At 40.1% G+C, this 14,995-nt stretch overlaps 5 protein-coding genes across 5 annotated transcripts in view; 4 read left to right on the top strand and 1 right to left on the bottom strand.

Moving 5' to 3' along the window:
* The first annotated feature begins 1,130 nt into the window (after positions 1-1,130).
* On the top strand, positions 1,131-1,886 carry LOC149939896 (uncharacterized). The gene has a single exon (XM_090179171.1). It carries the CDS (start codon positions 1,131-1,133, stop codon positions 1,884-1,886), a length of 756 nt encoding a protein of 251 aa, XP_090035297.1.
* A 187-nt stretch (positions 1,887-2,073) lies between these two features.
* LOC149939897 (uncharacterized) lies at positions 2,074-3,387 on the top strand. The gene has a single exon (XM_090179172.1). The coding sequence runs from the start codon at positions 2,074-2,076 to the stop codon at positions 3,385-3,387; it is 1,314 nt and encodes a 437-aa protein (XP_090035298.1).
* Positions 3,388-3,534: 147 nt separating this feature from the next.
* On the top strand, positions 3,535-4,503 carry LOC149939898 (uncharacterized). The gene has a single exon (XM_090179173.1). It carries the CDS (start codon positions 3,535-3,537, stop codon positions 4,501-4,503), a length of 969 nt encoding a protein of 322 aa, XP_090035299.1.
* A 149-nt stretch (positions 4,504-4,652) lies between these two features.
* Positions 4,653-5,627, top strand: LOC149939899 (uncharacterized). The gene has a single exon (XM_090179174.1). The coding sequence runs from the start codon at positions 4,653-4,655 to the stop codon at positions 5,625-5,627; it is 975 nt and encodes a 324-aa protein (XP_090035300.1).
* Positions 5,628-14,585: 8,958 nt separating this feature from the next.
* Fancd2 (Fanconi anemia complementation group D2) overlaps positions 14,586-14,995 on the bottom strand; it is a 62,586-nt gene continuing 62,176 nt past the window's right edge. The window contains exon 41 of the mRNA XM_090178764.1: positions 14,586-14,735. Within this exon, the coding sequence (XP_090034890.1) occupies positions 14,676-14,735 (60 nt within the window). The 3' untranslated portion in view covers positions 14,586-14,675. The remainder of the gene's footprint in view (positions 14,736-14,995) is intronic.

Here is a 14,995-nt window from a genome sequence, read left to right on the forward strand (position 1 = left end):
ATCAGAAATACAAAGAGAAGATACGTTTCGCGAGAAAATCATTAAACATTTGGAACAGCCTCAAGAGAAGACCACACGTCAAGTTAAACGAACGGCCCGTGCATTTATCTTGAAAGACGACGTCCTTTATAGACAGATTCGAGGAGACTCAGACTTTCATTTGGCACTCGTAGTACCGAAATCACTCAGAAAAGAGGTGATGTTCTCCTGCCACGACGACCCAACGGCCGGACACCTGGGTCTGAACAGAACATGAGAAAAAGTACGCTTGAGGTTTTTTTGGCCGAAGATGTTCGCCTGCGTCTCCAACTACGTGCTGTCGTGCACCGACTGCCAATCAAGGAAACCACCAGTAGGACACCCGAGAGGCACTTTGCAACCTATCCCGGTGGCAAAAAAAACCGTTCGAACGAGTAGGAATTGATTTTTTGGGCCCCTTTCGAGAATCCAACGACAGCAACAAAAACGTGTTTGTAGCCACGGACTACCATACCAAAAGGGTCGAATGCGTTGCTACAAAAGACGCCACAGCACGATCGGCAGCAAAAGCATTCGTCGAACAAGTGGTTTTACGACACGGAGCCCCGATGGTAGTGATAAGCGACAGGGGTACCCACTTCCTGGCAGCCCTCGTGGAATCGGTTCTTAAACTCTTGAGCACGAAACACGTATGTTCAAGCACCGGTTCTTGTTAACGTATTTTACCTTTTTTACATGTTTTGCTTTTTTACGTAATTCAAACCGTTTTTTATTATTGTATATAAGCGAATGCGAGATTTGAAAGTTTATGATCTTCTAATGTAACTCCTTTGAAAGATGTTCTCTTAAATAAATCTAATGTTGATTTTATGTCTGACTTATTGCCTCGTCGTTACTGCTACGAACATATTTTGGTCCGTCGAGCCGGATATAAGTCGCGTACTAGTCTACTTGACAGCGAGGAACTAGTATCTATCTCTTTCTCGTGCTAAGCAGTCGTCTGGTGAGGTCGTAATTCGTCAACAGCTAATCAACTACAAGACATCGACAGTCTTCTTAACAAAAGGAAGACCATCAAGGGGAGAATCACCAGGTTCGAATCAATTGTACTTAATCATGCCACTACGCCCTTAACTTCAGTCACAGTCATGATGTACAAGGGTCGAGCCCATGAGACATCGCAGGAGCTTGAGAGGGTACAACGCGACATTGCTGCCACATGCGCACCCGCAAGTTTCGATGCACATGAGGAGGAGTACGAGCAGCTTGCCGTGCGAGCGGAAGCCTTGGTCATATTCTTTAACACGCTTACCAGAAACATACCAGCGGTACAGTCAACGGCGGACATCAAATTACCTAAATTGGAACTGCCCGTATTCAGAGGTACCTATGTTGATTGGTTTCCATTCCATGACCTCTTTACCGCTACCGTCCATAGCAATGCATCGTTATCTGGGGCGCAGAAATTCCAGTACCTAAAAGCCTCGCTGAAGGATGAAGCTGCCTTGCTCATACAGTCAATTCCGGTGACCGACGCCAGCTATCCCGAGGCTTGGAGCATACTACTCAATCGCTTCAACAATACGAGAGAAATAATCAACGCGCACGTCAAGCGACTGTTTAGTCAACCCAGCGTGAAGAACGGCTCAGCCATAGCCCTGAGACACCTAGTAGATACTACAGCGGAATGCATCCGGTCACTTAAGGTATTAAAGGAACCTGTCCAGTATTGGGATGCAGTGCTGCTTCACGTCGTTGGGGAAAAGCTTGACCAAGAATCACGTCGTCAATGGGAGTTGTCGCTAAAAGGCACCTCGAGGCCGACATATGAAGAGCTAACCACTTTCCTGGAGCAGAGAGCACGGGCGTTAGCCGCTTCGGAAACGGTAAACGATACGATCAAGTAGAACCTACCAACGGGCCACAGGAGATCTGTCAGCTCGAACCATGGAGCTGTGCGGGATAACTCCTGCCCTATCTGTTCGGCGACACATCACGCTTACAAATGTCCATCGTTGCTGAAAGCGTCCGTCGAGAAACGGTGGGACATGGTGAAGAAACGGTCCCTCTGTTTCCACTGTCTTAGAAAAGATCATGTCAGTACCAGTTGCAAATCTGGATGTTTGCCGGAGATGCGACGCGAAACATAATTCGCTTCTACACCGAGATTCGAGGGAGGATGGTTCCAAACCCCAAGGCAGATCGAATGCGGACCTGGTCGTTCATGTTTCCCGTCAGCTCCTGGACATTTCACAAGTAGTACTGCCGACAATGGTCATTCAGGTCCGGGCGGGGAATGGAGACATCTGGTCCTGCCGTGCTTTACTTGATTGTGGATCACAGGCCAGTTTTATATCGGACCAGCTTACCCAGAAGTTACAACTGAAGAGGGTTCGTCTGAATGCTACCGTTGGAGGGATCGGTGATAGCGGAATTGGCCATACTCTTGGAGCTACTTTATTGGATATCCAGTCCAGTGAAAGTTCTTACTTCAACATCAAGGTACAAGCGCTGATTCTCAGGCAGGTCACCAGAAAACTTCCTAATCTGATATTCGATCCACAAACCTGGACTCATATCAAAGGCGTGAAGCTGGCTGACCCAACTTTCCATATCCCAGGGTCCATAGACGTTTTGCTGGGATCGGATGCGTACTTAGAAATCGTACGAGACGGGAAACTGTTGGGTAAGGCTGGTGTTCCTGGAATGTTTAACACTGTCTTCGGCTGGGCGGTAGCTGGGAGGCTGGGACCCACGGATTCGAACTTTGTCATACCTCAAGTTCGAGTTAATCATTGCAGCCTGGATGACCAACTTGCCAGGTTTTGGGAGCTGGAAGAAATTGGACTAAAGTCGATCCTAACAACAGCGGAGAAGAAATGCGAACAGATCTTTGAGGATACTCACTGCCGTGATGCTACGGGAAGGTTCATCGTGAAGCTACCCTTCAAAGATGAGTTCCAACAATTTGGAAACTCTCGAGACATAGCAGTCAGGAGATTTGGATACCTTGAACGGCGTCTGCAAGCCAACCCGGAGCTATATACGAAGTACAGGGGATTTATGGATGAGTTCCTTGCTCTGCGTCACATGGAACTTGTAACCGAACGTCCTCTTGAGCAAGGAAACTCTTATTACCTTCCGCATCACGCTGTGGTCAAGGAATCCAGCACCACTACCAAGCTCAGGGTCGTTTTTGATGCGTCCGCAAAGACATCGAACGGCAAGTCACTCAATGATACGTTGCTCATTGGGCCGAGGCTGCAAGGTGACCTCGTGGATCTTCTGATTCGGTTCCGATGCCACGCCGTAGCAGTTACTGCTGACATTGAGAAAATGTATCGCCAGATTCTTGTAAAGCCGGAAGACGCAGAATACCAGCGAATCGTTTGGAGACGTAGGAAATAGGATCCAATTCAAGACTACAAACTACTGACGGTGACGTACGGCACGTCATCCGCGCCCTACCTAGCTACGAAGGTACTGCAACAGCTCTCTCATGATGTTCAATGCAAGTATCCATTAGCAGCTCGATCATTATCCGAGGACTTCTACATGGATGATTTGCTGTCCGGTGCCGAGGATGTCCCTGCAGCCCTGGAACTACAAAATGAATTGAACTTAGCGGCTACAGAAGGAGGGTTCAGACTGCGCAAATGGGCGTCGAATGAGCCAGCGCTGTTGGAGTCATTGCCGTTGGAGCTGAGGGAGATCACGATTCCTTTACAAATCGACGATGCAGAATCAATTCGAACCCTGGGACTTCAATGGACCCCAGCTTCCGACTACCTATCGTTCTCCGTCAAATCCCCAACGAACAGGTCTTTCGTCACCAAACGCACTATACTATCAGATACAGCAAGGATTTTTGATCCACTGGGCTTGTTGTCACCAGTCGTCATACGAGCGAAGATACTATTGCAAGAGATGTGGAAAGTCAAGATTAGCTGGGACCAAGAGTTGCCTGAGGCGATCGTCGCAAAATGGAATGTACTGCGAGAGGAAATGAACGGGATAGAGAAGCTGAGGATCCATCGCTACGTCAATCATAGTCAGGGAAAAGACTTGTCTTTGCACGGCTTCTGCGATGCGTCGGAGAATGGCTATGCGGCGGCAGTATACCTACGAACTTCAACCGGCACAGAGTTAGCAACCGTTCGGCTTGTTGCAGCAAAGACGAAGGTGGCTCCTCTCAAACAAGCGACCTTACCACGGCTGGAGCTTTGCGCTGCGGTACTTCTGGTACGCTTGATGTACCTGATCCAACGGTCACTGAGCAACACGATTTCAGAAGTCCATTGCTGGAGTGACAGTAGAATCGTATTGGCATGGTTGTCCTCACCTCCTCAGCGTTGGAAAACGTTCGTTGCGAATCGGGTATCCGAATGTACCGTAGAGGAAAGGAGAACATTGGTGGTCGTGGCACATGGCACTGTCGATTGGCCTCTGCTCACGAATTATTCATCTTTTACAATGCTGATTCATGTCACGGCGTATGTACAACGTTTCGTTCGGAACACGTGAAATGCCGCTGACCAACGAGAAAAAGGACCGTTGACTAAGTCTGAGAAAGCCAGAGTCATCCAATAATCCTTTCTCGTAAGAGCAAATTGACTGACTTAATTATTAGCCATGAGCATAACAAGACGTTACATGGTGGCACGCAGCTGATGATGGCGTCTCTTCGAGCGAGGTACTGGATCTTTAGCCTTCGGGACGCCATACGATTCCATGTCAGGCGATGTATGCGGTGTGTCCAACAGCAAGCCAAAACCGATCAACAATTGATTGGTGACTTACCAGCTAGCCGAGTGAACCCTGGAAGGCCATTTCTCAGTTGCGGCGTCGACTACGCAGGGACTTTCAATCTCAGGGTCCTGAAGGGTCGAGGATGCAAGTCGTTCAAGGGGTACATCTGCGTTTTTGCATGTTTCGCTACCCGAGCCTTGCATTTGGAGCTTGCATTCCTGGCAGCCTTGAAGAGATTCATCTCCCGACGGGGAAAGTGCGCAGAAATCTATAGCGACTGCGGCTCGAACTTCGTTGGAGCCAGCCGAGAAATGAAGGACTTCGTCATCTCTGTATCTACCGCTACGAATCATCCGACGATAGCAAGATGGATGGGTGACGAGAGCATAACTTGGAAATTCAATCCGCCAGCTGCGCCTCATTTCGGCGGCCTCTGGGAGGCGGGCGTAAAGTCTGTAAAGCACCATCTGAAGAGGGTTATCGGCGAAACCAAGCTAACCTTTGAGGAGATGCAGACGCTCCTTTGCCAGATAGAGGCCTGTCTAAATTCGAGGCCGCTTACGCCGATGACGTCAGACCCTGCCGATCTCTCAGCCCTCACGCCCGGTCACTTCCTAATCGGGGACGCCCTGACAGCCATTCCGGAACCAGACTTAACTTCAGTCCAGATGAGTCGGTTGTCTAGATGGCAGCTAAGCCAACAGCTACTGCAGCATTTCTGGCGACTTTGGCAAGCGGAGTACATATCTCGATTGCAACAACGACCGAAGTGGGCTAATCCTAAGAGAAACCTGCAAGTTGGGGACTTGGTCCTGCTGAAGGAAGAACTACCACCGACAAAATGGCGGATGGCTCGGGTCACGCAGGTCCATCCAGGCGATGATCAGCTAGTTCAATAATAATAATAATAATAATAATAATCAGCTAGGCTAATACCCAAGGCACCACCTTAGGCCTAAGTCATCAAGCGACTTTTGAAGCCTTTAATTCAGGTGGCCGGGTTACAATGCGTAGGAGGGTGGTGGAAAGCCCTGCATGCCACGCGTACGAGCCAACAGCTCCCTACACTAACTATTACCGTTAACCTCAACAAGTTTTTATGGAACGGGAAACCGAAGATCTCGGGGGAAAACCCCTTAAACCAGTGGTGACGGTGAAGACGGCAGAGAAGGAGTTCAAACGACCCGTGGTGAAACTATGTCTTCTACCGTTGGACACTTGAGGCGTCGTATCTTGGTTGATTTTAAACCAGGGATAGTTCAAGGTGGCCGGAGTGTTCAAGCACCGGTTCTTGTTAACGTTTTTTACCTTTTTTACATGTTTTGCTTTTTTACGTAATCCAAACCGTTTTTTTATTATTGTATATAAGCGAATGCGAGATTTGAAAGTTCTAATGTAACTCCTTTGAAAGATGTTCTCTTAAATAAATCTAATGTTGATTTTATGTCTGACTCATTGGCTCGTCGTTACTGCCACGAACAACGTACGTACCACAGCCTACCACCCGCAGACAAACGGACTATGCGAAAGATTTAACAAAACACTCGCGGATATGTTGAGCCAGTATGTTTCAACGGACCAACGCGATTGGGACCAAATCCTTCCATACGTCTGCTTCGCGTATAACTCTTCGAAACACGACACCACTGGGTATTCACCATTCTTTTTACTCCACGGTTGGGAAGCTACATTACCTATCGAAGTCACGCTCAACCTTACCAGCGGCGTGGGAGACAACTACCGAACTAACCTGGAACCCGCCAAACAAATCGTCATCGAGAAAGAGCGTAACGCCCAATCACGGAATAAAGAGCGCTACGATGGCAACAAACGGGACGACGAATTCCCCCCAGACACCTTCGTCTACGTGAAAACTCCAACAAGTAAAACTGGTAAGACAGAAAAGCTACTACACCAATACCACGGTCCTTACCGGGTTATTGAAAAACTTTCGGACGTCAATTACCGGAATGAATCACGAGGCAGACGCCGGCAGGACACCGTGCACAGTTCTCGAATGAAACCATACATCGCAAGAAACGACAACCTCTTCAACAACATGTATCACGCAGACGACGACCCAGGACACACCGATGACTTCGCAGCAGTTTAGGTTCCTCCGATCCACGAGACCTTAGAAGACTTCACCCCTACAAACGAAGATTCTCTAGATCCAGACGAACACTGGGACCCACAACTTCCCCACAGAGCGGAGTACATCGGAACAAATTGGGACGGAATCGCAGTCGGCTCGGCCGATGTTTTAAACTAGAATCTCGTTTGTCGACGTGTCGTTATTTCCTTAACGTTACAATAAGATTAATATAATTGATAAATATTTAATTAAATATAAGATTAACATAATTTATAAATATAAGATTATTATAATTTATAAATATTTAATTAAATATAAAATTAATATAATTGATAAATATTTAATTAAATATAAGATTAATATAATTTATAAGTATTTAATTAAATAAGATTAATATAATTTATAAATATTTAATTAAATATAAGATTAATATAATTTATAAATATTTAGTTAAACATAAGATTAATATAATTTATAGGTATTTAATTAAATATAAGATTAATATAATTTATAAATATAAGAAACCAAGGACAACCGCCAGAGCCCCAAAAATAGCCACGAGCCAGAAGTACATGACCAAAAGAAAACGCAGAATAATAGTAATAATAAAAACTCCCCCAACGTATAAAACTTAACAGATTAATCTAACTTTAAACGTAAAACAAAACCCAATAAAACCCTAACCCACTTATGGTCAACGAAAATTAAATACAACGGAAAAAAAACCCCCCTACTTACCACCATACAGACAAGAAAAATCTCGGCGGTGCCTCCAAGAATGCAAATGTACGGGGGTTTGTAGGGCAAAAACAATAAACCTTGCGACTTAAATGCAATGGAAATAACTCTTTTATTCTCTTTGTTAAATTTACATTTAAGTATAAATAAATAGTTGTCGTTCGATCGGTCTCCGTGAACGGAATGAGCTCCCCAGGTCCAAGCGCCGCCTTTTATGGCGCATCCTTCCTGTCAAAAACCAGTCAGTCGTGTAGCGCCATCTGGGAAAATGGGTTTTCCATTCGTATTGCCAAGGTCCCTCCCCATTACAACTTGTATCCCATAATACAAGAGGTCTAAATTCTCCTTTGGAAATGGTTAAAGAAATAAATTTATTAAAGACCCACAACGCCACCTTCTGCTTTTGGCAAGAAACAAAACTTGCTAAGACTCCAATAATCCTAAACACGCATAATCCATATATTATTCACTTCAGTGGTTTGTCTAGCCATCAGGGAGGTATCGCTACCGGTTTTAAAACAAGTTTTTATTTAAAAAATGACATTTTATTCAAAGTGACTACACTAATAGAGGGCTTTCTACAAAGAACCGAATTAATATTTAAGGATATCAAACTAAGGATTGGTATCTATAATTGTTATGTTCCACAAGTAAATGCGTCTGCTATCGATCTTCTAGAAATGATTTACAATGACATTCAGAGCTGCAGCTTTTCGAATATTATATTACTCGGAGATTTCAACTGCACTTTAAACCCAAAAACGGACCGCCGTAATACATCCGAGTCCCATTTTCCAGTATGCAAAAAATTGAACGAATTGGTATTTTCATATAATTTAAAAGACGTTTTTAGAACATTACATCCATACAGTCGCGACACCACTTGGACAAGCAGTACTAATTCCAATAAAAGGGCTAGACTGGATAAATTCTACGTCTCGCCATCTCTTATTCCTTTAGTTAAAAGAATTTTTCTCAAGTATGGCGGATCTAACTCAGACCACCTACCTGTCTTCCTAGAACTAAAGATCAAAGCTGAAAATTAGAATACCAGGCAAAGTGATACCTGGTGTTTCAATAACTCGCTATTACGTGATAAAAGTTTCGAAGATATTTTTTTATATTTTTGGAAGAACCAAGTTAAATCATTTCCAAATAAGTCCGAAGATGTACTACCCTGGTGGTTAAAGACCAAATATTTAATCAAAGGCCTATGTAAAGATTATACGTATCGCAGCTCAAAAAAAATGTTTGATGAGAATTTGCAAATACAGAAGAAACTATCCGTAGATCTACCTTTACCTGAAAATGAAAAAGATATATTAGTAGAAGAATTAAAACAACTAGAAAATAAAAAAGTGGAAAGAATTATTACTAGAGCTAAAATAGATTTTACATTAGCAAAAAATTTCCCGTCAGAGCGCCTTGTTCTGGAGGAATGTCTTAAAGGTATCAACAAAATGAATAGTGTTATAAAAAGAGATGGTACGGAGACAGCCAAGAGGTTGTAAAAGAAGTACGAAATTATTATCAAAGATTTATTTTGTTGCGAACCAGTGGATCTAGAAAATAATTACCACGAGATCTTACCAAAACTATCATATGAAGATAGTAAACAATGCAATGCCAATTTAGGAAAAAACGAGTTCGATATAGTAGTAAAAAACGTACCCGGGACAAGACGGACTCCCAAATGAGTTTTACCAACATTTTTGGCCAGAAATGGGTCAAATTATGTTTCAAATGTTTTTATCTATCACGAAACTAGACCAAATCCCAAGTTCCTTTACCATGGCTATAATTATCCTAATCTTTAAACAAGGCGATCCTAAACTCTTGAAAAACTGGCGTCCCATCTCATTATTGAATGCCGATTATAAGTTATTCGCGAAGGTTCTGGGAAATAGAATTCGAAAAATAATAGATAAGATAACCAATGAAGATCAGACGTCTAGCATTCCTGGGCGGAGTATAAGTTCCAATATAACCATAGTTCGAGATATTATTCAATACTTCGAAAACAGGAATATTCCATTGGCTATAGTCTCTTTGGACCAAGTTAAAGCTTTCGATAGGGTAAATCACCAGTACTTATTCAAAATTCTCAACCACATAGGCTTGGGACCAACAATCTCCAATTTCATAATTAGAACTTATTCAACAGCCGAAGCGAGAGTAAAATTAAACGTTATTACGGCTAAATTTAAGATATTAAGAGGAATAAGACAAGGTGATCCCCTCTCATCGTACCTTTTTAACCTATCCTTGGAGCCTTTTCTGTGTCATCTAAGAAAAAATTTAGAAATATACGCGATAAATTTACCTTTTTTGTCGCGTCCTCTTGTTGTCCAGGCGTTTGCTGATGATTCAAACAATTTTGTAACATCCGAAAATGGCTTCAACGTAATAAAATCCGAATGTTTAAAATACGGTAGGGCAAGTAATGCGAAGTTCAATCTGGAAAAGAGCAATGGTCTCTGGGTTGAACCGTGGGAGAGTCGGAAAGACGCTCCTTTAGGAATATATTGGAGTAATAGATCAATAAAAATTCTGGGTCTAGTGTTTTCAACGGACAATAATTTATGGAGTGAATCCTCTGAAAAGATATCCGGCGACATCTACACGTCACTGGAAAACGTAAAACGAGTAGCGCCCCATTTATCATATAAAGCCAGAGCGCAAATTTGTAATACAGTCCAGAGTAAATATTTCTACTTGTTACCTCACATGAACACTCCAAACGCTATATCCGAAGAAATTCAAAATAAATGCTTAGAAGTAGTTTGGCACCGAGAAAATAAACATTGGTGTAGACCAAAAATTGTAACGCTGAAGACTTGCGAAGGTGGTTTCTGATTACAAACCCTACTAACACAGTGGAATAAATTCAAGGGCCATACCATCGAGCTTGAGTTTCTCCTATTTTACTTAAAATCAACAAATCCCATGAAAATGGATTTCGCTGTCTTTAGCTTTAAAAACTTTGATCTGTCTCTTGATCACTTACCTAAATATTACCAAGGCCTCTTTAGTTTTTGGAACTCACTTCCTATTACGCTGGCTAAACCGACTAATCTAGCAAGCTTATTAAATTTCCCGATTTGGAAGTGCTTGTTCTTGCGCCTTCCTATCTATCATCCAAAATGGAAATCGGAGGGTCTACAGTTCTTCAGAGATATTTTCAATGTAGAAAAACACGGTTTCGTTTTCTCAGAAGAGGGGAGAAATTTCAGTGCTGCAACTACAAGAGCCTTAAGAAGACAAGCAGATTTGATAAACGACAACCTCGCACGTGTTTTCTCGTTAGAGTTCTTTGAGAAAGAAAACTTTGGAGAACCAAAACATTTAAACTTTCATGTAGAATTACAATTTGAAGAAAATAATGCGGAACTAATAGTAAATGTAGAAAACTCCAAACTCCAAACCTTTTTAAACCCAGTGCTAGATTTTCACAAAAACAAACCGCTCGAAATACTAGCTGAAAAGCTTGAAAATTCTGATCCCTCTCATGTTAAATGTAAAATTATATGGAACAATTCATTTATATACCACGAGAGTAATATTCTTTGGCGGCTGTTATACAGTTTTGTCATAACTCCAGTATCAAAATTATATGGTCTAAAGCCAGAATGCCCGTTTTGTGGCTATAAAATTGGTAACACCAAACATATGTACTTTGAATGTCCGATAGTATTAGATTTTTTAAAAACGATTGAATTTTTAATTAACCATTTTAACAAGGATTTTAAGAAATAGAAATAGATTACTGGATTTATAATGTAAATTTTAAACCCTTTGCCAATATAACCAAAGTTACTTTAGCTTTAAGTAAACTTTTAATATATTTCACATATAATAAAAAAATGAATAATGTTGTAGGCGATAGCACAAAATTACTCAAAAACCATTTTTCAGTGCGGCTAATTGAAAAAGAGTGCCACAAAAAATATAGTATATCTCTGTACCAAGATTTCTTAGCCAGTAAATTAATTAGAGAGGTAAACGACCTTTTTGTGCTAAATGTTAATCTTTAGCCACAAACGGATGATATGTATAAATCTTTGTAAAAAAAGAAGGCAGAAAAATATATAAATATTTTTTATTTTATCAAATTTTTATGTTTTTTTTCTTGTTTTACCGACTTGTAAATATTTGTTGACTTTTTAAATAAACGCCTCTCCCTCTTTTTTGGTGAGGCTTAAACTGAAAATTTAAAAAAAAACTATATATAAGCAAAGCATGAAAAATATAGCAGATCCTTGGATTTAAATTGTAGTTAGTAGTTACTAAAGAATAAAATTCGCTAGCTGGCTTGGACCTGGGGTAGTTAAACTTTAAAAATGTGTATTTCAAATTTTGTGTGTAAATGCCCTTACCAAAAAATAAGTTGGATTTCAGTTTGTATTTAGTTTGTATACACATTATTAGTTGATATTGAGTTGGTATTAAGTAGGCTCAAGTTGTCAGCATATTTCAAATTACTATTAAAGGGGTAATAAGTTGTTATTCAGTTGGTAGGAAAATACTCCTTTTGCTAAGTTTATAATTAGTTGGTTTTTAGTAGTCAGGAAATTACATAATATTTTTAAGTTGGTTTTTGTTTCCCTAGTAGGATTTAAGTTTCTTTTAAGTAGTTAAAAGTAAATGTTGATTCTGGTTTAGTTGGAAATAAGTTGATTAATAAAGAGGATTTAAGTTATTTTTAAGTAGGCATTTGTCCCAAATACAAACTGAAAACCAAGTTGATATACAAGTTGTCCTAAGTGGTTTTTAGCCAACTTATTTTTTGGTAAGGGTCTTTTCTTTGAAAAAGTTTAGTATTATAGTTTAAATTTACTAAATAAAATATAATATAAATTGTAAATTTGGTTTAGTATTTTACTATTGGATGTAAAATGAACAGTGATTTCAATTACGTTTTTCTTGACAAATATGCAACCTATTTAGTTATTTCAGCGTCTTGCTGAAACCAGTCTTGCTCGTTGCGCCAACGGCAGTTCGTCAAGTTGTTGTTCTAGCTCATTTCTCAAGAAATCTAAATAACTCTGGCCATTAAGATTTTGCAGTAAGAATACTGGACCAATTAACCGGTTTCCAACAAGACCAATCCAAACATTCAAGTGCCCAAATCGAAATTGGTGACGGTGTTCATATCCCCAGTGTGGATTTGTTCCGAAACATGATTATTTTGGTGATTGTTAGGGCCATCTCTTACAAATGAGGATTCATCCAAGAATAGCATGTTGCGGAGGAATTGTCGGTCGTCGTGCACAGAATTTAGCAGCCAGTTGCAAAAATCCAGCCGTTGTTGAGCGTCTCCATCTCGTAAACCGTGGAGAAACGGTTCGGCACATTGGCCAGCAAGGTCGCCAGATCTTACGTTATTTAAATTGCCATTAATAATTTAATTAATTAATTTAATTTATTCGCCATTGTCTCCTCGATTTTTATTGCATTAAAAACCAGATTAAAAAATTTCTGACTTCCATAAAGTTACACTACTCTTCCAATGGAATTCAAAAAAAGTTATTTTAGCTTGTCACTTTTTCAAGTCGTATTTTGTCAGTGAAAAAGACGTCTATTTTTTCGCTCCAACGCTATTTGTACGTTTTCGGTGACGCTCTACAATTTTCTTATAGCACCTAGCGAATAAAATTTAAATTTTCAAAAAAACCTTAAAATATTTTTCGATTTAGATGGAATTTTGGTAGAAAGTGTCCCCCGGCACGTATAATGTACAGTACAAATTTCAACTTGATAAGAAGTCACGTAGCCCCAACAGCTTTTGTATTAGTTTGCCTACCTGTGTCTACTAATGGTGTATGGGTTTGCCAAACCGAATACACCGATGTGGAACTAATATTACGGCCTGGGCCGACTTGTTGTTACTATTTCAGTTGATACGATTTCACTAATTACGATGCCATGGTACATTGTGAATTATCAGAATGGGGCTGGGGGGCGCCATTATGTGGTGTCGGCTGATACACGACGCAACTATTTTGCAGAAAAGCGTTAGTAATCCCCTAAAATTACTCCTTTTTTAAAATTATGGTAATTAAACAAAATTATCATTTGCAGCCCAAAAAAATAACTTCGTAATCTACGCGTCAAGTGCTACATAGCTCTTTATATAAAATACGAGAGGTCACGTGATTACGTTAGATTCATCGTACAGTTAAAGTTAGAGAGCGTGCGCTTATTTTTGTTTTTGTTGAGCTCGCGCGAAAACGATCGAGACTCTCTACACGGAAATATTAGGAAGCGCGCGCTCCTAAAAAAAAACATTTTATACATGCATGCGTATATATTATTTTATAGAAAGAGCTGTTCTCCGCCACAAAAAAAAACAAAAAAAACATGAGACCGCTGTAGTTTAATTGACGGATTTTGAAATGACGTAACATTTTAGCGCGCGACACTACAGGTACATGTCTTGGGCACACAGCCTTCTTTGCGTGCTTTTTTGACCATAACATGTAAAGGTATTGAATTTTAAAAGCCATCAATTTTGCCAAAAAATTTACATTTTAAATTGTTATCTTGTATATAGATACCATGTTTAATGTCGCTCTTCTTTCTTCTTGACAATGGCACAAAGTTGTGCCGAAACTAGTCGGCCTAATAAACAGTTTACTAGTGTAAGGTGTTTTTAACTTATTTCATAGTAGCCTTTTTAAAGTCAATTAGTATTTACTCTTTTCAGAAAGCCATTTTAAAGGCAATTAGTATTTACTCTTTTCAAAAAGCCTTTTTCAAGGCAATCAGTAGATCATTCTTTTTCAAACAAGCTTTTCCAAACTCAAAAGATATTAGCTAATTTAAAAAAATAATTTGGCTTTTTATTAAACATGGGTATTTAAAGTGATTCAAATGACCACCAGCCAGTTTATATCGGGCGCTCAAAAGCGCCAAAAATGGAAGAGAGAAGATAGCTGAGGTAATCAGAAAGGAACAATGGAACATTTTCTGAAATCGACATAAATAGGCTAGTATATAGTATGATCATTCAAAAAAACCTTTTTAAATTTTATTAAAATACTGTACAGGCATTGGAGTAAAACTTAGTATTAAAAAAATTAATTAATGTGTTTGAATAAGAAAATAAGGTATATTAGTAAGTTTCGCTTTCGACTTGTTCTTCAGTGTCCGAAGAATTCTTTTTCTCTAGTTCCTTTAAGTGTAAAAATTTTAAATTGGTATATGCACAATAAGAAAAGATATTTAAAAAATTTTACATAATAACAAACTAGACTAATTATAGCTGCGACTTGGGTGTTGCCATAACTGTTTTTATTAATCCATTGAATAAACGCATTAAACTACAATTGATATAGATAAATAAATTTCCAAATGACACCACAACAGTGTTCTAGACATTTAAAAACATTTTAAATTTAATTCAGAATATGAATAAAACAGCCTTTGAAGTTA

The sequence above is a fragment of the Leiobunum rupestre genome, chromosome 6 (genome assembly GCF_980474605.1).
Source record: "Leiobunum rupestre chromosome 6, qqLeiRupe1.1.hap1, whole genome shotgun sequence".
Taxonomy (NCBI): Eukaryota; Metazoa; Arthropoda; class Arachnida; order Opiliones; family Sclerosomatidae; genus Leiobunum; species Leiobunum rupestre.